Below are 24,503 nucleotides of genomic sequence, written 5' to 3' on the forward strand. Positions count from 1 at the left end.
AGGATGAGCTGCAGGGTTAACTAAATTTCGGATTTTTTGTAGTTTTATTTCTCTCCAAGTCATGGGTACAAATTACACCTTAAAAAGTATAACCACTGCAAAGCTCGATTCAAATCAAAGACTGATAGTGAATGGATACTTACAATCAGGGCTTTCTGATATGAAGATATCAATTTTATTATGTTTGTGCAAGCAATCTCGATAAAAATACAAAAATGCTTGGGAGGAAAAACGTAAAAGTTGCTGACCCGTCAAAGTTTGGATATTTTTTTATCTTTATTGTGGGGGGCCCTCTCCTGTGGAGGTACCGAGGCAGTAGCCCTGCCTGTCCTCCTCTGAATCCGTCCCTGGCGATAAATGCTCCTTCCCATCAGCGATAAAGCTGAGAACCAAGTGTAATTATTCTTGAATCATATGACTCGGAACCTATTCAAATTGAACCCATGGAATGGAATATGAATATGACTGAATATTAAAAATTTGCATAAATGCTTGTACAGAAATTCACAGGTTGTTTATATTATGATAATGGTTAGACCTTGAATCTATGGACATAACTCAAATATGTGAATCAAATGAAATTCATCAATACAATGAATAGATCCACATAACCTCACAAAAATAAGACAACAATCCTTCAATTCAAACTCCACCTTGATTAACAACAGTTTATATCTGATATCCAGAAATCTCAAGATGCTAATCGAAACTTATTCATATAATAGACATTTTTAATTCAAATAGAAACATTTTCATGCGAATAGTTGATCTGTCAGCTGTCATTTTCTTCAATCAACATAATTGTTTTGTGTTTACGATAAAGAACGCATATTGAATGAATGCGGTTTTTGAGCTCGTCTAAAAAATACCAGGAAAAATCATTCAGCATGTTCAATACGTAGACACAAATAGCGTTTCTTTATAGGATAATAAAATAATATTACCAATTTTGCCTCCAACTCAACATAATTTGTCAAATTATAAGCAAGTACAGGAAAATAGTTGAAATTGAATAGCTCGGTTCACGGTGGTCTAAACACGAACACTAGACATTTTTGAAAGGGTAGAAATGTATTATTCAAGGTATTTATAACTGAAACCAATGTAACTGAAAAAAGTTATGTTCTGTGATTTCATGATATATCCGATTTCAATAAAGTTCAATTGAAATGAATTGAAATAATTATTTCAAATTCTATGCAGCACTCATTCAATTTTTAGAAATTCGAACATGTAAGATCCCTCTTGAAATATGGAACTGGAATCTCTCGTGAGGCGTCAACAGGAGAAAAACTAAACTGAATTGTTCGATTGCCAAAACGTGAATCTCTCCATCCCTTTTTAGTTGTTGGAATCAGTGTTCTCTCTTCAATGACCTGTCCATATTATGACGTTACTGGCTTTTTATTATTGACTGCAGTTGTCAAAAAATATTTTTTATTCCGTTATTTTATTATTGTCCCGATATCATTGCTCATAGTCACTTTCAGGCCGTCACTATGTCATACGATTAACAAACGATGGAAAATGATTCGAATCAGGAAGAAATCTCAAAAGATAACGTAGAACTAGAGGAAACCAAAACAAAACGATGTAGATTACCTCGCGGACAAATCCAGGCGTCCAAGCGACTCTGTGCCAAAGAAGAGAGAAATGCCTGTGTCAAAAAGGTAAAAGCTCCCTGTTGAATCTCCCTCAACAACTCTAATTTCGTTATTCTTCAGGTGTCCTCAATACTCCAAAAGATCGAAGGCGACAGAACTTTGGAAGATAATAAGGTGTTGCGAGAGTGCGGAGATGTTGTTGACGACGTACTGGGACGTTGGAAGAGGAGGGAGGAAGCTAAACGAAGACTGGAAGAGTTGGAAGATCCGGCTGACGTTTTGAAAGAAAAATGCCATATTCTTGCCCAGGCGATAGCTCAGTCGCAACACCTAGTCGTGTACACAGGGGCAGGCATCAGCACCTCGGCAAAGATACCTGACTACAGAGGTTCTAATGGTATTTGGACAAGATTACAACAAGGAAAAGAAATTGGGTATGGAGTTTACTCAAATTGACATTGAATGAATTAATCGTTTAATTATTTCTTCTAGGAACCACGATCTGACCCTAGCAGAACCTACCTTCACCCACATGGCACTGTCTGAGCTCTACCGGCGAAACATTCTGAAATATGTCGTGTCTCAGAACTGCGACGGGCTGCACCTCCGTTCGGGTCTACCGAAAACAGCCCTGTCGGAACTCCACGGCAACATGTACATAGAGGTGTGCAAGCACTGCAAACCACACCGGGAATATTGGCGGCTCTTCGACGTGACGGAACACACCGCCAGGTACGCTCACAAAACTTTCAGGAAATGTTACAAGTGCAACGAGCCCTTGGTGGATTCCATAGTTCATTTCGGTGAAAGGGGCAAGCTGCAGTGGCCTTTGAATTGGTCGGGGGCTTGCAAGAATGCGGCGAAGGCCACTACCATTCTGTGTCTGGGGTCCAGTCTCAAGGTCTTGAAGAGGTGAGTTTTGTCGACAACAGATTAGAATAGAAATTGATTCGTCTTTGAAAATTCTACAGATATGTTACATACAAATACAGAATTCTATCGGAATAGTCATGATACAGATTTGAAATGTACCTGAGTATTGAATAATGTACATATATCATTTTCAAATATTAAATTATCACCCTTTTACTGTGAAATTACCTTTTTATTGTATTGCATTTCACATTTTATGTCTTGTTTACTATATAAAATAATTGTTATTATTATTATCAAAATGTAAAACTGTGCAGATTTAATATAAGGTAAAAAAAAATCCATTTATCAGGAAAAAACATATTAAAAAAATTTAATAAACAAAAATTCCGGATTGATTTGAAAAAATATTTATTGTTTGTATAGATATATGTGTTAGGAATCACACGTTAAAAGGTAAGACCTCGTTAGTCCTTAGCACAAGTTTCGACTTTTGAGGGTTGTCGTTCGTATGGGTCGACAGCTGGTTAACAGAAAAACAGATTATATAATGAGTACATTTATGTTCATGTTGATAATCATAATCAAAAATATATGTATGTATATATGTGGACATGTGTGTATATGTATGTATATTTTTTTTCAAGTTTCATTTCTGATTTATCTTTTTTTTGTATGCTCTGTTCATACTTAGTTATGTTATAGTAAGTTTTTTTTTTAATTATTGTTTTTCCCTGCTATAAACTTTCTCTGTTTCTTGGGAAAATAAATTGTTAATACAATTATTATACAGATATAAAATATATAGATAAAACATAAAAGTGTGCAGATTAAAAATAAAGTGAAAGTAAAAATCAATTTTTCAGGAAAATAGTCATGATCAGATATAAAATGTATAAATAAAACATAAAAGTGTGCAGATTAAAAATGAAGTAAAAATAAAAATCAGTTTTTCAGGAAAATAGTCAAGATCCGATTTAAAATGTATAAATAAAACATAAAAGTGTGCAGATTAAAAATAAAGTAAAAATAAAAATCAATTTTTCAGGAAAATAGTCAAGATCCGATATAAAATGTATAAATAAAACATAAAAGTGTGCAGATTAAAAATAAAGTAAAAATAAAAATCAATTTTTTAGGAAAATAGTCAAGATCCAATATAAAATGTATAAATGAAACATTAAAGTGTGCAGATTAAATAGTTGCATAAATAAAAATCTGCTTTTCAGGAAAATAGTCATGATACAAAATTTAAATGTATAGATAAAACATAAAAGTGTGCAGATTGAATAAAAAGTAAAAATAAAAATCCATTTTCAGGAAAATACTCATGGTATAGATATAAAATGTATGAATAAAACATGGAAGTGTGCAGATTAAATATAAAGTAAAAATAAAAATCAATTTTTTCAGGAAAATAGTCATGATTCAGATATAAAATGTACAGATAAAACATAAAAGTGTGCAGATTAAAAATAAAGTAAAAATAAAAATCAGTTTTTCAGGAAAATAGTCAAGATCCGATTTAAAATGTATAAATAAAACATAAAAGTGTGCAGATTAAAAATAAAGTAAAAATAAAAATCAATTTTTTAGGAAAATAGTCAAGATCCAATATAAAATGTATAAATGAAACATTAAAGTGTGCAGATTAAATAGTTGCATAAATAAAAATCTGCTTTTCAGGAAAATAGTCATGATACAAAATTTAAATGTATAGATAAAACATAAAAGTGTGCAGATTGAATAAAAAGTAAAAATAAAAATCCATTTTCAGGAAAATACTCATGGTATAGATATAAAATGTATGAATAAAACATGGAAGTGTGCAGATTAAATATAAAGTAAAAATAAAAATCAATTTTTTCAGGAAAATAGTCATGATACAGATATAAAATGTACAGATAAAACATAAAAGTGTGCAGATTAAATATAAAGTAAAAATAAAAATCAATTTTTTCAGGAAATAGCGTCATGATCAGATATAAAAATGTATAGATAAAACATAAATGTGTGCGGATTCAATATAAAGTAAAAATAGAAATCTATTTTTCAGGAAACTAGTCATGATCAGATATAAAATGTAAAAACAAAAAATAAAAGTGTGTAGATTTATTATTAAGTTGAAATAAAAATCCAAATATCAGGAATGTAGACATGATAGAGATATAAAATGTATAGATAAAATATAAAAGTGTGCAGATTGAATAATAAGTCAAGATAAAATCCATTTATCAGGAAAATACTCATGATACAGATATTAAATGTATAGATATAGCATGAAAGTGTGCAGATTAAATATAAAGTAAAAAGAAAAATCAATTTTTCAGAAAAATAGTCATGATCAGATATAAAATGTGAAAACGAAACATAAAAGTGTACAGATTTATTATTAATTTGAAATAAAAATCCAATTATCAGGAATGTAGAAATGACACAGATATAAAATGTATAGATAAAACATAAAAGTATGCAGAATAAATATGAGGTAAAAATAAATATCCAATTTTCAGAAAAATAGTCACGATACAGATATAAAATATATAGATAAAACATAAAAGTGTGCAAATTAAATATAGAGTAAAAATTTCAATTTATTGTATAACAAAAGTAAATGTATAGATTAAACATAAAAGTGTGCAGATCAAATAGTAAGTTTAACAGTGCAAAAAACGTCCTAAAAAATATTTGAATGGAGTTCTCTTCATTTCACTGGAACCCTTTGGATTTTCAAGTATTTCATTTTTTTCTGTAGCATATGACATTTTGATAACCTGCCTACTACCCAGGTCTTATCCCCTCGTTACCACAAGGATCCCAATCTGCCTACTCCCAGTCGAGGCTTGTGAATAATGAATTATCAAAATGAATATTCATTTTACTTCAGTGCTCTGATTGAAACCGATATTTTCATCTACCAGGTACCCGCGGCTGTGGCAGATGGACAAGCCGGCGAAAAAACGACCAAATTTGTACATAATCAATCTTCAGTGGACGCCGAAAGACGATTTCGCCAACGTCAAAGTTAACGGTAAGTGCGACGAAGTCATGAAAACGGTCATGGACATCCTGGGAATCGACGTGCCCAAGTACGACAGGCAGAGGGACCCCATATACGTTCACGCGTCTCCTCTGCATCAAGAAGAGCTGCACACCACGACGCAGCCCTTCCTGAAGAAGGAAAAACTCGAAACAGAGCCCTTAGTACAAAGTGATTTAGTAAACAAAGACTGTACAGGTGATAGGAAACCCGATCTCGCTAATAAATTAATTTCAGGTGACTGTGATAAACGTAGCAATAAGTGTAGGAGTCTTCCGGATCTCGCGGTAGCAAGAGAAGGTGACTCCGAAGCCGATGGTGTTCAACCACAGCTGGACAACGGGGGCGACTATTTCCTCGGTCCCAAGCTCTTCGATTATACTTTGTTCCAGGACGCTTGCCAGGAATTTTTCCACTACCCGTACCAGACCAGTTTTCTGTATTCGGGTCTGCACAGCATCATCAAACCACTGCCAGTTTACGACGAACTCTTCTTCGACTGCGACACCAACGAAAACTCCTGCGAGTTTTGCATGAAGAGCTTCGTTTCTTCCACGTGCTTGTTTTACTCCAGGTCGGAACCGGTGTTCCTCAAGAAGCAGTTGAGGTACAGCAAGACGGAGCAGCGGACGAAAGAGCTCGTCTGTTTGTGCTGCGACTACTCCACGGACGAGGATGATTCCGAAGTCGGCGACAGAGATCAAAGCAAGGGCAAGATCCAGGCCGGGTGGTTCGGAAAGGGGTATCGCAAGGGGAAAAGGCCGAAACGGAGGAGCGTTTAGGTTGGTGGCGAGTCGTCTCGAGAGTTGTTCGTTTGATGGCCGATAGATGGCGTTACTAGTTGTCGTGGTCTCGATGGATTGTGGGGGATAGTCGTCTGATGTCTGTTAGCAGCGCTTTATAATGAGGGGTGGGAATATTGAAGTAGTCACGAATATAGTTTCAAGGTGAAGAATTTGGTTATGTTGATTTCAATTTTTTCGGTGTCTTTTTTTTTAAAACATTCATGATCATACCGGGATATTATTCGCTCCCGACTGCTCATAACAAAAAGGTTCACTTGTGGGAAGGACGAAATTTGTCGAAAGTAAAAGCAATAAAAATGAAAATTTCCACGATTCTTCAAGATGAACCCAAATGATTAATGACAAGACAAACAAATCTTGTTTTTGTCTGAAATTTGTTTGAACTAATTTCATTTTTACTCATCCCTCTGTAACTTTGTCGATTTTGGAAGATTGCAGGTTCATAGGACATTTCAATTTGGTAGGACTAGCATGAACTAAATTTCAGAAACTCAGTAGAAAGCTAACTCCTGCTTCATACCAAAAGAAGATTGAAGATTAATGTCGTAATTTTGAGTTTAAACTCGAAATTTCGAGATTTTAGTTGAAATTTCAAGTTTAAAGTCATAATTTCCAGTTTAAAGTCGCAATTTCCAGTTTTAAGTCGTAATTTCCAGTTTTAAGTCGTAATTTCCAGTTTTAAGTCGTAATTTCCAGTTTTAAGTCGTAATTTCCAGTTTAAAGTCGTGATTTCGAGTTCGTGAAGTCCTAATTGAAGATCAACGGCGTAATTTTGAGTTTAAACTCGAAATTTCGAGATTATAGTTGAAGTTTTAAGTTTAAAGTCATAATTTCCAGTTTAAAGTCATAATTTCCAGTTGAAAGTCGTAATTTCCTGTTTAAATTCGTAATTTCCAGTTTAAAGTTGTAATTTCAAGTACGTGAAGTCCTAATTGAAGATCAACGTCGTAATTTTGAGTTTAAACTCGAAATTTCGAGATTATAGTCGTAATTTTCAGTTGAAAGTCGTAATTTCCAGTTTAAAGTCGTAATTTCCAGTTTAAAGTCGTGATTTCGAGTTCGTGAAGTCCTAATTGAAGATCAACGTCGTAATTTTGAGTTTAAACTCGAAATTCGGAGATTATAGTTGAAATTTCAAGTTTAAAGTCGTAATTTCCAGTTTAAAGTCGTAATTTCGAGTTCGCGAAGTCCTAATTGAAGATTAACGTCGTAATCTTGAGTTTAAACTGGAAATTTCAAGTTTAAAGTGGTAATTTTGAGTTTAAAGTCGTAATTTAGAGTTTGAAGTGTCATTACCAATTAAAAGTCGTAATTTAGAGTTAAGCAATTTTGAGTTCAAACATGAAATGAATTGTAATTTCAATTTTGAAGTCCTGATTTCTAGTTTGAAGTCATAATTTAGAATTTGTGAAGTCCTAATTTTGAGTTGAAACGCTTAAATTGAAAATTAACGTCATAATTTTAAGTTTGAACACGAAATAAGTCGTAATTTGAAGTTTGAAGTCGTAATTTCGAGTTTAAAGTCCTAATTTAGAGTTTGTGAAGTCCTAATTTTGAGTTGAAACCCGTAAATTGAAGATTAGCGTCGTAATTTTGAGTTCAAACTCGAAATTTCGAGATTATAGTTGAAATTTCAAGTTAAAAGTCGTAATTTCGAGTTCAAAGACGTAATTTTGAGTTAAAAGTTGTTATTTTGAGTTTGACGTCGTAATTACGACTTTAATCGTAATTTTGAGTTAAAAGTCGTTAATTTTGAGTTAGAAGTCGTAATTTCGAGTTTAAAGACGTAATTTTGAGTTTAACGTCGTAATTTCGAGTTTAAAGTCGTAATTTTGAGTTGAAAGTTGTAATTTTGAGTTTGAAGTCGTAATTTCGAGTTTAAAGTCGAAATTTTGAGTTTGAAAACGAAATTTCTGGTTTTAAGTCGGAATTTCGAGTACATAGTCATAATAATAAAAACGTGTGGCCCTTCTGTGCATTCCTAATTATTTCTTTAACTTTTCATTTTACTAAATTTTATCGTTAATATTTTACTTATTTTTATAACATCCATCTATATTGTTAATTTATTACCAATTCAGATCCCAATAATTTTCTTTCTCTACAATTTAGCATACTCATATCTTTATGAGTTATTCTGTTAATTATTATGTCCCAGATTGAATCTGCAAGTTTCTGAAATTACTAATTGGATTTGTAATCATTGTCTTGATTTTTTGTTCTGCAATTGTCATCTAAACCCTTATTTAATTACAGCAAACTCTAATTGTTGGAAATCTCTCGAATAACTTTTAATTTATATATTATCCAACAATGTGTAATTCTTGTTTAATTAGATTGGTTTCGAAAGGTAATGTTGAGCGACTAGATTTCGACGACCAGCCTAGGTCAATTTTTTGTGTCGGACAGATACTTTATTGTATTTCGTCATTTTAAATTTCATGCAGTATTAACTTTATACATTTTTTTTACATTATTTTGCTGACTGTGCAGTATGTTGAACTTTTTATATTTATTTTTTATACTGTAGTACAAATAAATGTGTGTGTTGTAATGTATGTTATTTCCCTGCTCGCTAATCCCTTAGTAGCAAAAGCTACGACCTTAGCATTAATAATAATAATATTTATTTGTTCTCTGTGATTGTACTTATTCATATGTGGAATAAACTTCCTGAGATTCAAATCCAACGTGAATCGCTAGTTTAGCACAGGCACCGCTCTTAGAGAGCTTTGAGGATATTCTGTAGTGCTTGTGATTTTTTCCTAAAAAAGATATGAAGAGAATGTCTATAATATAATCTAAAAAAAACTATAGATGTAACAAATAAAACGGTTGAGTAAAGCTGTCAAATAAATTGATTCAATACAAAATGATGATTAACTGATCCACAAGTGGGGACTTTGTTGACATCATTGTTGAGGCAATGAAGACGTTGAATTTTTAACAGTACAATATTTTAAGTACTCGACAAGATTAATAGGTTTCTTCAGTTAAACCTTTTTTATGTACTGTTTGAATGGGTCAACAATTTGTTAAATAATTTGATAGCCATATAAAAGGTACCTGATTCGGACCTGGTAAGTCTCAGAATTGGTATTTCCGGTGTGGTTGAATTTCTTATAATAAGTAATTGTTTTACTGATTTCACAAAATCGGCAGCTACTAAATACAAGATTAAGTTGAGATTTTCAAGACTGTAAATAGCCCTATACAGCTTGTAAGTCTACTTGCTGTCAAAAGATGATTGGCAAATGTGCAATTGGTCTCCACATTAAAAAACTACTCTGTTTCTTGTATTCTTTGGACAAAGGTTCTGCCTGTTTGGCCAATATATAGTTGTGGGCAAGAACGACAAGTCAACTTGAAGTTGACTTGTTTCTCGCCCAAAATCTGATATTGGCCAAACGGGAAAGTCTTTTCCCAAAGAATAAAAGAACACTGTGAAAGTAAAAATCAATTCCACCTTTGCAAACCATTATTCGGCGGAGTGCATACGGTGAATCACAAATATGAAGTATTACATTAGGAAGATAAAGTTTCACATATAGTCAGTGAGCATACTTAAAGACTGGCTATAAATCAAATTATCAAAAAACAATTCGTTCAGCCAAACAGCCCGAAACCTGCACTGACACCTGTCGGATATAATCCAACGCCCTTCGTGGTATTAGCCAGGGGAGTAGTTGTTTTCTGATAGGTGTCAGTCCATTAACCTACCGTGTAGGGAGTTGAGACTGGCTTGAACGAATTGTTCTTTGATAATTTGAGGAAGATAAAGGTTAAAAACTCGATCTTTTTGAATACTCGGAAATTAATAGATTCCAGAAATCTGAAAATTACCTGAATGACCAAACTAGTTTAATATTTATTCGGTATAAACGGGAAAACCCTAAGTTACAACATTGTAAAATATACATACTTCAATCCAAAAACAGTTACAAAATTCGTTCGAATATTGAAATATATAAAATGAAAAGTAAATGCTAGATAAAACAATTAAAACCAACACCAGCACTAAAAACTAACAAACATACAACGCATAAATCTACAGACTATTTATTTTTTATACTGTAATACAGATTTACAAAAGCTACGGCCTTAGCATTAATAATAACGATCGATTTTCACTTGCTATCGTCCAACCTGTGTTAATAATCACACGTTAAAAGGTAAGACCTCGTTAGTCCTTAGCTCTCACAAGTTTCGACTTCTGAAGGTTGTCGTTCGTAGGGTTGCGACAGATGGTTAACGAAAAAACAGATTTTAATAATATTTATTCGTTTTCTATGATCGTACTCGTACCTACGTACTGCGTTTATGTGGAATAAACTTGCTATAGTTTAGAAAGAATAGCAGTGCAGTTGGTCCGTTTGAACGCCCATTTTCCAGGCAGCACTATGCACAAATTTATCTTGAACCTTTTCCAGTGACGTGAATAATACAGAATTTTCATTGTGCTTTAGCGACCCTACCTACATATCCAAGAAGTTTAAGTGATTTCAAGGTTATTTTATTGATTCAAGGGCAGAGTTTATGCAGTATTCAAATGTGATTTAGTGCCTGAGAACTATTGAAATACATGACATTTGTCAATATTCAGTTCCAAGCAGTTATTTCTACACCGATTGGTTAACATCATCTTGAAGTTTCAGACAATCAACATACGATTCAATCACACAATCATCAGCAAATAACAATCCCTCAGTCAGTAATGTGTGCAATAAGATCGTCAACAAAGATATTGAAGAGTAATGGTCCACAGTGACTACCTTGGAGAACACCAGAACAGGCTTCAATTGTACGTGATGATATTCAAGTGACTTGAGACACGTAATCAGAAAATATTCAGAAATAGTGGTTCAACTTCTCGACCATCAATATACAAAGACATAATAACAAAAAATGTCATTTATTAGTGAATACCAAAGGGCCATCGACCGAAGTCCTTCATCCAGTGTACAATTTTTAAATATTTGCAGTGATTTTTACATATGCTTACATAATAGATTTGACGTACATTATATTTCTGAGTGATTTGATGTTTTCCGGGTATCTGAATTTGGATGGTTGTCCTTCAGCTTATACTATATTAAAAAATGATTGGGTGATGTGTTCGTGTAGAAAACGTGTAGATCGTTGATAAAAAGGTTGAACAACAGTGGTCCCAAATGTGAACCTTGTGGAACACCCGATGTAACTGCGATGGTATGAGAATGATAATGATTAACTCTAACAATTTGTGTTCTTTTCGTAAGATAGCTCTTGAGCCACTGCAATGTTTGCCCATCAACACCATATAAACAAAGTTTATGGATCAATAGCTCATGATTAACTTTGTCAAAAGCTTCGGAGAAATCAGTGTACACAGAGTCAACTTTCAAACCCTTAGACGGAGCGTCAGACAGAAAATCAACGTAGGTAATCAGACCCAGTTCAGCTGACTTTTTGGATGTAAATCCGAATTGTTTGGTCCCTATAATTGGGGAGCAGCCATAAGTAAGGTAATCAAAAATGATGCTCTCAAAAACTTTAGGGACGGCGCTAAGAATAGAAATTGGACGATAATTACACAGGTCGGATTTGGACATGATTTATATATTGGGGTGAGATATGAGGTTTTCCAATAGTCCGGGAATTTTCCAGATGATAGGGAATTATTAAATAGGTATATAGAAAAGTGGCCGAGCTAAAATGAAGCTAAATGATTTAGGAAAAGTTGGAGGAATTTCATCAGGACCGGGGCCTTTGTTGATATTAAGTTCGGACAGTTTCTCGTAAATTTTAGAGATTTCAATATGATAATTGGACACATTAACCCTGGATGTAATACTGGTATCTTTCCTGGGGCTGTATTTTTTCCCTCACTGATGATGTATAGTATAAATCTTCATCTATTTCTTGAACATTTGCAAAGACTTAATTTTATGAAAAATGCCACTTTTGTTGATGTCGACTAACTGAAGTTATACTGGTGGATTTTGTATAGAATTTGTAAAGATGAGCAACATGTTGCCAAATTTTTCACAGACAAGTTTGCTCGCTGTCAAAAAAAAATGATTCTCAATTTCTTGAGAGTCATATCTATGAAATTTCACTTCATGGGTATAAATGGTGGTATGAATAAAAAACATAAAATGCGATAAACCATTTAAACAAAACTAAAAAATTCTACAGAATGGATCAAACAAATGCACTAGGTCATCAGCAAGTCCTTTATTACAGTGTCAGTCGTAACGTCAGTCGGACTGTTCCCATCATCATCGAGCACTCTGGAATCAGCCCCCTTACTCAACAAGTACTCCACACAGCTGACGTGCCCGCAGCTACAGGCATAGTGCAAGGCAGTCTGCCCCTCAACGTCCCTCACTCCCAAGTCAGCTCCGGCATCCACCAAAACCTTGATCATATCCAAGTTGCCCCTATCAGTAGCCCAGTGGAGCAGAGCCAAGCCGTCTCCATCCAGATCATTCATTTTGCTGCGTTCACTTTTCAGGAGCTTTTCAACTTCTGCGACTTCCCCGCTTTTGACATAATCCGTGAGGGTCATGTCGGAGGAAGGGATATTTTCCGCGGGCATGGAAGAAACTTTCACCCAGTGGTCTTTGGGGTCCTCAGACAGGTCTGCTTCGAAACTAGGATCGAGGGCTTTGATGTTCTCGACGTAGAACGTCTTCGCCTCCTTTGAGGGCATGTCTCCTAGCTTGTGCCAGGCCTCCCACTTTGCTTTGGAGCGAATGTCATACCAGGAGGGCTTGGGGGTGTTGCAAGGCCCCTCTGTGCCTTGCTTGTAGTATCCATACAAGGTGAGGAGCGTCTGGTTATCCACGTTCGGTAATATCTTCTGCAGATGATCAGCTGCCTTCGAGAAACTAATCGATAAAGGATCGTTACTCTCACTGACGTTAATGCCTAGTTCTTGAAGATCACTAAAATTATCTACGAAACTAGCCATGGTTCTGAGCTTGCACTATTCGTTGCTGGTGTGAGCGGTATTGGTCGGTTCCACCTTCAACGAGTTCCCTTCTAGTTGGTGCGAAGGCGCATTGGTTGCATTTTCGAACCCTTCCCTGTTGCTGAATGAGACGAAACCGTAGTTCTTCGACAACCCTGTTTTCTTGTCAAACACAACCTTCGACTGGTACACGTGTCCGAACTTGCTGAAATACTGCTTCAATTCGAGGTTGCTAATCGTCCAAGGAATGTTAGCGACATACAACTTGTACAAGTTCCTAATGCTATTCGTCGCCATCACTCGATCTACTTCCTAGAGATTTCCAGCAGGTGGATGCTGTGGTCGCCTACAAGATCTTGGATGTTCAAGCCGACGCTGGAGCCCAAGTTGGAGATATTGTGCACGACGCACTCCAAATCCCACTTTGCGAGGAGGTGCTCAATCGACCAGTCGGAACTGCGATCCTGGTAGGTGCAGAAGAACTTGGCGTCCGCGTTCGGTTCCAGCAGATAAGACACTGTAACGAGGATCTCTTCGAAAGTCGAAGGTTCAAAGAAACAGTCTGAGCCTAGGATGAAGTCTAGAGGGCCGATAGAGTCCAAGTCGTTCAGAAACAGCCCCCACGTCAGGCCTATTACCTTCACGTGCTGGTTGAGAACGAGGTTGTTGAGTTGACAACTGCGTCGGGTGTGTGCCAGAGACTTTGGTAGCGTCGCTGATTCGCTAAGGACCACTTTTGCGCCGCACTTTGCTGCTACTATTCCAGGTAAGGCGGTGCCGCAACCCAATTCCAGAACGTTTTTGTTGACGAGCTCTTGGCGGTTCTCCCACAAAAACCACGCCAAAACTGGAGATGAAGGCCAGGTGTAAAACGAGTAGCTGGCTTGTAATAACTGTGAAAAAGCAAGGTTAATCTATTGTATTTTGGGAGTTTAAAAATTAAATACCTCGGGGATAACGACCTCTAACTTTTCTTCTCGGATTTCTCCTCGCACGGAATATTTTGAAGAAAATACAAATTTCTTCAATTGCTCCGATGATCCGCTTGACATTACACAGAACAGGAGCACACCGCGTGCATGTGCATTAACTTTTCTCAAGGTTAAATACGTTCCACAAAAAAATAACCAATAGGGAACTCGCATATATCTCGGAAAATTTTGATTTTACAAGAAACAGGCTGTGAAAAGTATTTGAAATAAAAAATAAAATGTTAGTTCCTTCATAATACAAAATTGAACATTTCGAACGCTCCAAAAAACATACCCATGGCGTTATTCGGTAAAGAAATAGATTATTACTTCCTTCAGTTTCAACTTTCCACAGAGAGGGCGCTTCAATTGTTAAAATTCAAGGATTTTTTTCTTTATTATTGTTAATCAGAAAGTAGAACTTTGGAGTAATGATAATGCATCAGTTCTGGAGCCGATTGTATTATTATTGGTAGTCAATTATGATCACAGTCGATATTTTCTGAATCTACCTAAGATAACAAGAGTGAATAATTTGCTGGCCAGAAAAAGGTCTCCCAAATATGACATTACAATCCAAATTTGACGTTCAGATTAAAAAATGTTCATGGATTTTACTGGATACTAATACCATTAAAAATGCAATTTACTCTTATATGGAAGTTGTTTACCTTCGTGATACAAAAAAAAATGCTGACGGAGGCCTTCTCTTCTGATCAAACATCATATTTGTATTATCTGTTTTATGTTATTATTGCCACCAAAGAGAAAAAATTAATCTACCCCTTTCGAAAGATAGTTTACTGACTTATGCCTCCCTATCGGATTCCCTTTGGGGGGTAATTTACTCGTGTAGTTCTGGCGTACATTTTTTGTCAAATCATTTCCCCTCGTGTTATATTCTTATTATTAATCAGACAACAATGCATTTGAATAAACTACTTTAATGTTGTAAAACAAGATCCATCCTCTTGATACCACTACTCGTGTGTTCGTTGTCAACCACCGTCTGTTCGTTGTTCCTCAACCTAGGTATGTTCGTTGACATAGTTTTCATAACACCTCATATTTTCTACAGCCTAACCTAACCTCCAAAAAGAGTAGATGCAACTTTTCTCATTCGGTAGGCCAGCAAAGTATTTCCTCTCTAAGATAACCGATATAGTCAAACATGGTCGGTGACTAGTGCTTTTTTTCTACAGGGTGGTTCATAAAATAACCATAAGTAGCGCTAGCGCTTGGAAGTTATTTGAATTAAAGGTCAAATCGAGTTCAAATTATAGGGCTATTTTCAAATTTAAATATTCCAAAGAGTTCAGAGAAAATTCTCCCGCTTTTAAACACCCCAATATTATAATAATAATAATAATGGTGAATGGGAAGAAAGACCAAATGATTAAAAACATTTTCTATATTGTATCAGACATAATAGCATGGTATAAGCAATGAGACTTACATGAACATTTTCATATTATGTTCAACTAAAATGCTGCCCAGCCAAATAAAATACAAAACATACTATTACTCAGAATCACATAAAGAGAACTGATAAAATCTGCTGTTAACAAGATGGTTGTATACAGGTGGTTCAAGTTTTCCTCCCTTTATCACTATCCCATCACGTTAACCGCATTGGTGGTTCTAATTGGCTGGACATCACATTCAAATGTAATAATTACTGCTTCTCAATCTCATCAACTCGATTCTTATGGCGGGCAATGGCCTCTTGGTGTCTCTTGATTTGTTCTTCGTGGAAACTAATCTCGTCCTTCAAATCTCCTTTTAGTTTCTGCAACTGTTCCTTTTGCTGAAAACAAATAAATGAATTTGTCAGGCAAATGCAAATGTGTGAGGCGAAATGGCAGACTAGACAGTGCACAAAATGTGTGTAAAAAGCTATCAGTTTCAGTAGTGTTTCTGTGTATGAGCTCTGGGAAAAATTGCGGTTATTTAACATATACTTCAGATTTCACGAATCCCCACATAAATATCCAAGGGTGTCATATCAGGTGATCTTGTCAGCCATTCCGAGTGACCACTTTTGCCTATCTACCGATTTGGAAAATTGTCATCTAGCTACTTTCAACCCGCCTTTGGTAGTGGGGAGGTACCTCGTTTTGTTGAAACTTAACAACAGTTGAAAACTCATTTGAATTTGTCAACCATCCAAACTGGTTAGCCAGACACAATCCTTTGGAATAGCCTACTGAACCACCTGATATGACACCTCTAGAAGATGTATAAGTGTGTGTGTGTGTGTAAGGCATTTACCAATTTTCAATATTATGGGCATTATTGAAAGCCGATATATTTTGACTGGACTAATAAATATAGTATTTTTAACCTGTTTGTAGAAATATTCTTCCTCTCTAGCCGCTTCTTGCTTCCCAAAAGCTCCCCCGGCTTCCCTAATACTCCCACCGCCGCCACCTCCCTTGCCGGCTCCGCTTCCCAGATCGCCTAATTGTGACATTAAACGAAAATGTCTAGAAAAAAAAATTACGTAACGTCGCAATTAGATCTTGCACCTACTAAATGAAAATCGCTCAGAAGGCTACTATACTCACTTAAGTACATTGAATCTAAGTATTTTTGTACTTGTATTCATTATAATAAATAGTAATACAATTGTGAATCTGGATTTAGCAAAAAATGAACGTCCTTCAGACACAGATAACCTCAAATCTCAAATGTCAAATATCGAAATTTGTGAGTTGTCGGAGGTCTGGGTTGGGCTCGCACTGTTGCCAGTTGAATCAACCATAAAACACTTTTGAAATATTAGTTTTCTTGATACACAAGAATTGAAAGCAAAAGCCAAGAAATATTCAACGAAAGTCATTTTTTGTGGATGAAAAAATCAAGAAATATGTTACACTATTTTCTTCGAAATATTTAAATCTGATAACCTGCAATTTGAATTCGATTTGACCAGGAATGTTCAACTAGAATAAGCATCCAGAACTGAAACACTCGATGCGAGTTTCACCAGTCAAATTGGCATCTTCAGGAGATGGTGTCTTGTCAGGAGATGAGTCTTTGAGTCTATTCCATCTGCTGATGACATCAACTTGATTGAGGAAATGCACATTGAGAAGAATAATGCAGTGCCTGTTTTCGAAGATTTTTTCCCTGAGATGTCAGTTTTACCTTTCACTTGAAGTATGAATTCGAATAGCTTCACTAAAACATCAGCTTGTACCACTCGTGATTATTTTATGAACATTCAGAAAACCCGACCACAGCCATAATTGATAATCGATAATGAATCAATAATAATAATGGAAAAATACTTTAAAATTTATATTTTCTGATTACCAATAATGATAGAAAGAAACTTTGGAGATCATCGGATACCTAAACTTTGACATCTGAAACGCCCTCTCTGTGGAAAATGAGAACTGAAGGAAATAATGATCTATTTGTCCACCAGATGGGGTATCTTGGGAGTTTGAAAAATTTGACATTTTCAATTTTGTACTTTGAAGAAAATTAAAGTTTATTAGTAATTCTAAGCAGTTTTCACAGCTTCTTTTTGAGTTGATATACGCATTTCAAAACTAAATTACATATGCGTTTCCTATCAAAATCCATCGCTTGAAATAGTTATCGCAAAATGTGTTAAAGTGCAGTGCTTCGAGATGAAATTTTCAAGTAAAGTTATTTTCAAGCGAATAGATTAAACTACCATTTCTTTTTCCATTTGTTAGCAACTGAGGGAATGACTTCAAAATGTATTTTTCTAAAGATGTACTGAACTGTTTCTTCAGTTCCTGAAAGCTAACAATTTATTTAAAAAAACAATAATAGATGTCGCGTCGCACCAAACGTCATTCACCAATATGACAAAGATGAAGGAAAAGCAGAGAAGGAATGCTTTGTCTCTGCTTTTTCAGCAGATTTCAGTCTGATATTCACGTCATTCCTCAATCCTTCAGCTTTCAGTCAGTGTTTGGAGTTTTGACGGGATTTCGTTTCATGTTCTTCGCGGAGAATAGTAGAACTTTTGACAAGAGAACATGGAGCGTCGTGTAGTTATTAATGTAGTGGTTTTACTCAGGAGTTTTATACAATATTAAATTGTTTTTCTTATGATCTTGTGTCTAAACTCTCGACAATAATGCCCGTGAACAACGTAAATTTGGATATTTTTGCTAAAGCCTGAAAAAAAGAGGTGAGCGATCTGTTTCCATTGTTCTTGATTGATGTCGAACTCGATGAGCATTTTTACGAAGGTCCAATGAATACGAGCCGCTGTCGATATCTCAGATATCTTTCAAAATATGAATTAGCCATGTCCCCCCACTACTGCCGTTTTGCACAATCATATCACTCGTAAACAATCTCCAAAACGAATGGGCTGAACGGTTGAAAATACATGCAAAATCGGGACCAATTCCACTTGTTTATAATGAGGAGCTTACTCAGTCGTATCAAGAATTTTTTCTTATATCCTCTGCCATGTATTCAGTTCAACGATTCTTCATTTTGCATCCGGTTTTGTTTGGAATTCGGTTTTGAAGTTGTTTACAATATTCTATTAAGTATTCAAGTACGTTCACATGCCTTATTTTCTAGGTGATTTTTTAATAAAAAGACCAGTGTACAGTCAATTTTACACAGGTACATAATTTCATTGTTTTTGCTAGGATACCAATAATGGGTACATTGATTGTTTGGGACCTATAATTATTTGATAAAATAAAGGTTTTAATGTTCAGGTTGTTATCTTTTAAAGCCAATTGGGCCAGCAGAATGTTCAGACCATAAATAAACTTTCCTAACTAGGTTATGTGGTTAATTTTTTTAAATACAAATAAATGTATATACATAAGTAATATATCAGTAGGAGTTACACTAAAGATAATATAAATATGGCATAATCAACCTAAAGAAGAGGTGGCTTATAATTTTCGAGAGAAAAAAGTTTTGGCTTTCTACTTCTCCATCTCTATGCAAAAGAATGTTGGAATCTTCCAAAGAAAGGAAGAAAGTAATCAATTGAAAAATAAACTCTACAATGATTGTTAATCATACAAAAAACTAACTTTCAGATACAAACAACTACTTTCATATAAACATATAATTTATTGTATTTGTTGAGACCCTTATGTAGTAAAATCTTCATATAGTTAGACAGGTTACATTTTGTCTTTCGACATGCGCTTCGCTAACCAATTTACCATCATCAGGAGATGACTCAGTCTCAGCATCATCAGTAATTGACTCAGTCTCGGCTTATTCAGGAGATGGCTCAGTCTCGTCATAAATCAGGAGACGACTCAGTCTCAGCATAATCAGGAGACGACTCAACCTCACTATAATCAGGAGATGTCTCGGTATCAATCAGGAGACGACTCAGCCTCAGCATAATCAGGAGACGACTCAACCTCACTATAATCAGGAGATGTCTCGGTATCAATCAGGAGACGACTCAGCCTCAGCATAATCAGGAGACGACTCAGTCTCACCATAATCAGGAGTGTCTCAGTATCAATCAGGAGACTACTCAGTCTCAGCATCATCAGTCTCATCACCGTCAAGAGATGACTGAGGGATCCAGTCTCATCATCATCAGAAGATGACTCAGATTCAGTATTATCAGGAGACCGAGTCATCTCCTGATGCTAATTTAGTTAGCGAAACGTGTGTCAAGAGACAGTTTGTTTGTTCTGGTGTTTTTTATACAGAAATATTTGTTTTCAAGCTCAAACAATGGATGGACAACGCGCCATGGAACTGATGCCACTTCTTCAAGAACGACTGGTTATTCTAACAGGAGGCCGTGACCGTCGAGGGGGCCCAGTGCTGTCTTTCCCAGCCAACCCACGTAGAGAACGTGCCAAGCCTGAGGACTACAGGCGGCTTCTTCAGTACCTCATGTCTTTACCAAAGTAAGTTCTGCCGTTATTACAAGTTTGGACAACCCTGGGAGCAGGTGCAAACATATCAACAGCAAGCCAAAGCTGTCTAATCTGTCGGCCACTTAATGAATGCTCGCACCCACAGTTTCTCAGTATCAAACAAAGGGCCTTGAAAACAATTAAAGTATCTGAAACAACGACTATAAGGAAAATATCAAGATTAAGGCATCCCAATATCCCCAAACACAACCCTCCAAACCCTCTGCTGTACCGAGTCACTGGTATTATCCCTTTTGAGAAAAAACCACCGTCACTTACTCAGAAGTTTGCTAGAAAAGACGACAATGTAGAAATCCTTAGAAAGTATGCTGTGACAAGAAACCCCCAAGCAAGAGTACGACATCGACACCCAACAGAAACACTGTTAGAAAAATTAACACAACCTTATCAATGAAATTGTTTTCTTTGTTCAATTTTATATCCATATAACATTTTTCTTTGATATTGTAGAATGAGCATTATATGATATTCAGTGGAGAGTGACACTGGAATTTTGAATGAAGTTATTCTAGTGGTTTAAATTCAATCCTTCCCCAGACAAACAATTGGGCAAAACCGTCATATTTATCAAGGTATAAGGTGTTATAATCGCTTTAAAAAACTGTGTGGTGCATCTCACAAATTGTCAAATGAAAATTACTTCAAGAATGCTCCTCATAAATACTTTGTAGATTTTCATCACCGTTTCTCTCGTACGGCATCGTTTAAACTCTGCTACCCAATATTTTACTATTGTAAACAAAGGAGCAGACTCACCCAGAGTAGAATCCAGTTCAGCTTTTTTATTGGTTGGGCTGAGGACTTTCAAATAAAAGTATTGTCCCATATAACGATGAGCAATTCACCGAAATCGTTCGCTATTGATGGTTGCCAAACAAAAACTAAACAACGCAGCGTCTTCAAACTTGAAACATGCTCTATAGATTGTGTACTTTCAAATACAACGAAGCTGGGTTTCTATGGATCTTTTACCCTGTGTTCTGATACTGTCAGATGGCAACAAATTAAATATTATCATTGAATTTATGTAAGTTGTTATGTATGACTAAAGGTTCTGGAATAACATTTTTTCAGGCTAATACTTTTTAGAGTTTTGTTGATGGGGGAGCACATTCTCTCAAATGAGTTGATTTTGTAAACCCTGCTTCGACCTAGCTTCAGACATAGTTCAACCCTCCCTACTTTTTAACATAAATTTGTAGCATATAACAGAATGTAAAGGTTTCCAACTCAACTTATCTTACGGGAAGAACACAAATTGTTAGAGTCAATCATTACTATTCTCATACCGTCGCAGTTACAACGGGTGTTCCACAAGGTTCACATTTGGGGCCACTGTTGTTTAACCTTTTTATCAACGATCTTAATCAGCTGTTTCCATGAAAGCAAAGCTTTGCTATTGGCCGACGATTTGAAATGTTTCAAAATAATTGAAAGTGAAGCTGATACATTGTGTCTACAAAACGATATAGATTGCCTTTCTAACTGGTGTTCGCAAAGTGGTATGTGTTTGAATGCTGCCAAATTCTTCGCTTTCATCAAACACATTACCCAATCACTCTTCGATTGGCTAACTCTTTAAATAACCTTCAAATCTTTAATATATCAGTTTCCCGCTTTAAAAACCATATTCTACACCTAGCCATCTAACACTCTCTGCTTGTGTTGTTGTATTGTGTCTAGTGTTACCTGCCTGTAAGAACTATATTAGTTCATAATGTTATACATTTTAATTTTTTCTTAAATAATCTACTTGTTATCTTACTTCGGAATTGTATTATTCTTATAATTTACTTTTAATCCAATGAATGGCATCAAGTACTAAGCACTGTACTACTTATATATAAATTGGGCTTGTCCTTATGTGTATAAATAAATAAATATGTTTGACTCGTGATATTTCTCAAACAACTAACGCCATCTCTAGGTCAGGCCAGATACTTCTGGGATCACCCTGGTATTATAATTTGAAAGTCTGATACTTTTACAATTTTGGTGTTTGAAGATGCTAAATATGTTATTTTTCTTTCTCATAGTCTCGTTAATCTTTATTTCTTTAGAGATGCACTTTGTCTATGAGTTTTTCAATCTTATTTTTTGAAAATGACTGCTTTTGTGTCATTTTTCGAACTAATAAACCATCAGGTTTTTAAGTCTTCGAAACATTCATCTATTGAAAGTTTTGATTATAACTCACATCTAATTATATATGAAAAACATACTTTCATACCACTTTAATTTAGAAAATGCAAAGTAGAAAATGCTACAGAAGGATTCAGTGAATAGTATGATGTATTTAATAACATACTGCTCACATCTATAATTATTTCTCATGTATTCTAAACGTTCTTTCTCATTTTGCACCAATAATAATAATCTATTTACTCGTACAAAAGAAAAAACATTTCTCTATATACTAACAAGGAAGAAGACGACGTGAAATTACATGCAAATGAATTAGTGAAAAAAAAAACACTGGCAATTTTCATTATTGACAAATATAGTTTAAATAAACTAAATTTTAGGACCAATCAGCTGTATATTGTTTATAAAAATGACCATTGATAATTTCCGATTCAGGAGAGGGAGCCAGCTACCAAGCCCAAGGTAGCAGGCGCGCAAAAGAGGGTTACAAATAAGGAAGCAGGCGCACGTGTTAATAAAAATAAATACTTTTTTCAAATGAAGAAATGCATGTAAAGTGAGTTCGAATTATATGAAGGAGGTTGGGTACAGCGCCATCTGCCCGCCAATAGATCAAGCAATAATGTCCATATATCAAGGAGGTTATATACAGCGCCATCTGCCCGCGTATAGATCAAGCCGTAATGTCGATAATTCTGTCAAATACAGATCCCGATATAGAATGAAAAGGAGAGTTACAAATAAACTTAAATAAACATATAAAGCGTGTAAAAAAAAGGATTTCAATCTAGATTTGAAAAGATTTATATTAGAGGCCACTTCTGCTACTGCAACAATATAAATTTTTTCAGTATAGTAGTTCTAGCTTAACCCTTTCACTAAAGCTGATTATTCAGCAGTTTTGTTGTGTTTTTGTTTATGGCTTAGAAACAAGCAGTTGGATTTATTTAGTTTATTTGATGAATTGCTATTTCTTTTTTGTGACTCCTCTCACTCTAACATATTCAGCCTTCCAGCTAATATTGTTTTTATCTTTTTTAATCATTTATTTGTGACGGGAAAAAAGTTACAGCAACTTTTAGAAAATGCACATTTTCAAAAAACATGCTCTAACTCGAAAGGATTATAGATATCGATATGCAGTTTTCACCAATAAGTTGTCCTAATATTTGACCCCCTGACACAGCCATCAGTTTTCCTCTATCTAGTTTGAAAACAAAAGGAATGCAGTCGACAATCGCCGGCTAAATTCAAGTTGAGTACCGAAACAACTAGAGAAATCTAGAACGGTCGTTACCGATATATAAGGCCCGCTTCTCGTCCAGAGAGTATAGAAGAGAAGAAGAAGCGTTAGTTGCTAAGTGTTGAATATAAATCAATTTGTGATAGTGAAATATTATTTGAAATAAATTTGTTTAAGACAGTTAGTTCTTTAAATCGTTACAATATTGTTATGCAACATGTCCGTCATTTGCTCACAAAAATAACTTCTATCAATATCGTCTTCCATGAGCTCCTAAGTAGGTATTTTTATGTAGGGATGCATTTTATTTTCTTTAGATTGTTTACTATCGATGTATGGCTAACATTGAATGTAGTGGATGCATGTCTACTCGATGTATGTGGGTTTTCCTCAAACTCAAGCATCACATCTAATTTGAGTTCATCACTTATTGCTTGGCAGCTGCTTTTTTATCTGCCCCACATGACCAAGCTCGCGAAACTGCTTCTCTATTTTGCTTATTGTTCCTTGATATATGGGCAGTAAATTAGGAAATTTCTCATGAAATAGGCGAGCTACTTTCTGTTGTGTTAGGGTTTTATCTCCGTAACCAATCATTTGTAAAACTGTTATTTCATGCATATCCGTTAATCTAACCATTTGTCAGACTTGAAGTTAACGAACTTTAAATTAAAATTAAAATACTGACAACTTATGTTGTTACATACAAAACAAGTTGACAAGGCGCTTTAAACTAACGTTGCCATGGAAATTATTTACAGTTTTTTTAAAGGATACCATCTAAAAAGAACATTGCTATGGTATTTGCTTACTTTCTTGTTATCAAAACCTCAACATGAAATGGGTCTTGAACCCGTAAATGAATAAATATGCATTTCCGTTAATCTAACCATTTGTCAGACTTGGAGTTAACGAACTTTATAAACTTAAATTAAAATACTG

General features: G+C 35.2%; 6 protein-coding genes across 9 annotated transcripts in view; 2 read left to right on the top strand and 4 right to left on the bottom strand.

The window, feature by feature from the left end:
• Window positions 1–1,398: 1,398 nt before the first annotated feature.
• On the top strand, window positions 1,399–8,877 carry Sirt7 (Sirtuin 7). The gene is made up of 4 exons (XM_023163589.2): window positions 1,399–1,670; window positions 1,725–2,038; window positions 2,097–2,516; window positions 5,399–8,877. Exons 1-4 carry the CDS (start codon window positions 1,521–1,523, stop codon window positions 6,297–6,299), a joined length of 1,785 nt encoding a protein of 594 aa, XP_023019357.2. The 5' UTR covers window positions 1,399–1,520; the 3' UTR covers window positions 6,300–8,877.
• Window positions 8,878–12,461: 3,584 nt separating this feature from the next.
• Window positions 12,462–13,278, bottom strand: LOC111508159 (acyl-CoA-binding domain-containing protein anorexia). The gene has a single exon (XM_074171323.1). It carries the CDS (start codon window positions 13,276–13,278, stop codon window positions 12,520–12,522), a length of 759 nt encoding a protein of 252 aa, XP_074027424.1. The 3' UTR covers window positions 12,462–12,519.
• On the bottom strand, window positions 13,144–13,575 carry LOC111508161 (SRA stem-loop-interacting RNA-binding protein, mitochondrial-like). Its single transcript, XM_023163587.2, has one exon. It carries the CDS (start codon window positions 13,573–13,575, stop codon window positions 13,294–13,296), a length of 282 nt encoding a protein of 93 aa, XP_023019355.1. The 3' UTR covers window positions 13,144–13,293.
• Window positions 13,576–13,583: 8 nt separating this feature from the next.
• LOC111508157 (histone-arginine methyltransferase METTL23) lies at window positions 13,584–14,384 on the bottom strand. The gene is made up of 2 exons (XM_023163584.2): window positions 14,226–14,384; window positions 13,584–14,171 (listed from the first exon to the last, which is right to left on the bottom strand). The coding sequence occupies exons 1-2, from the start codon at window positions 14,328–14,330 to the stop codon at window positions 13,584–13,586; spliced, it is 693 nt and encodes a 230-aa protein (XP_023019352.1). The 5' UTR covers window positions 14,331–14,384.
• A 1,261-nt stretch (window positions 14,385–15,645) lies between these two features.
• Window positions 15,646–16,974, bottom strand: LOC111508160 (ATPase inhibitor mai-2, mitochondrial). The gene is made up of 3 exons (XM_023163586.2): window positions 16,817–16,974; window positions 16,594–16,735; window positions 15,646–16,056 (listed from the first exon to the last, which is right to left on the bottom strand). Exons 1-3 carry the CDS (start codon window positions 16,855–16,857, stop codon window positions 15,925–15,927), a joined length of 315 nt encoding a protein of 104 aa, XP_023019354.1. The 5' UTR covers window positions 16,858–16,974; the 3' UTR covers window positions 15,646–15,924.
• A 1,118-nt stretch (window positions 16,975–18,092) lies between these two features.
• The window catches only part of trio (trio Rho guanine nucleotide exchange factor), a 109,879-nt gene continuing 103,468 nt past the window's right edge, over window positions 18,093–24,503 (top strand). For 2 of the 4 annotated variants that reach the window (XM_074171343.1, XM_074171354.1), the window contains exons 1-2: window positions 18,093–18,423; window positions 19,957–20,143. In XM_074171343.1, coding sequence (XP_074027444.1) covers window positions 19,965–20,143 — 179 coding nt within the window. In that variant the 5' untranslated portion in view covers window positions 18,093–18,423; window positions 19,957–19,964. Of the gene's footprint in view, window positions 18,424–18,782; window positions 18,802–19,956; window positions 20,144–24,503 lie in introns of those variants that run through there. The other 2 variants (XM_074171359.1, XM_074171351.1) reach the window with 2 other exon arrangements.

This window comes from Leptinotarsa decemlineata, unplaced genomic scaffold (assembly GCF_025532065.1).
Source record: "Leptinotarsa decemlineata unplaced genomic scaffold, Ldec_3_MD MMD2_P_RNA_scaffold_12, whole genome shotgun sequence".
NCBI classification, from domain to species: Eukaryota; Metazoa; Arthropoda; class Insecta; order Coleoptera; family Chrysomelidae; genus Leptinotarsa; species Leptinotarsa decemlineata.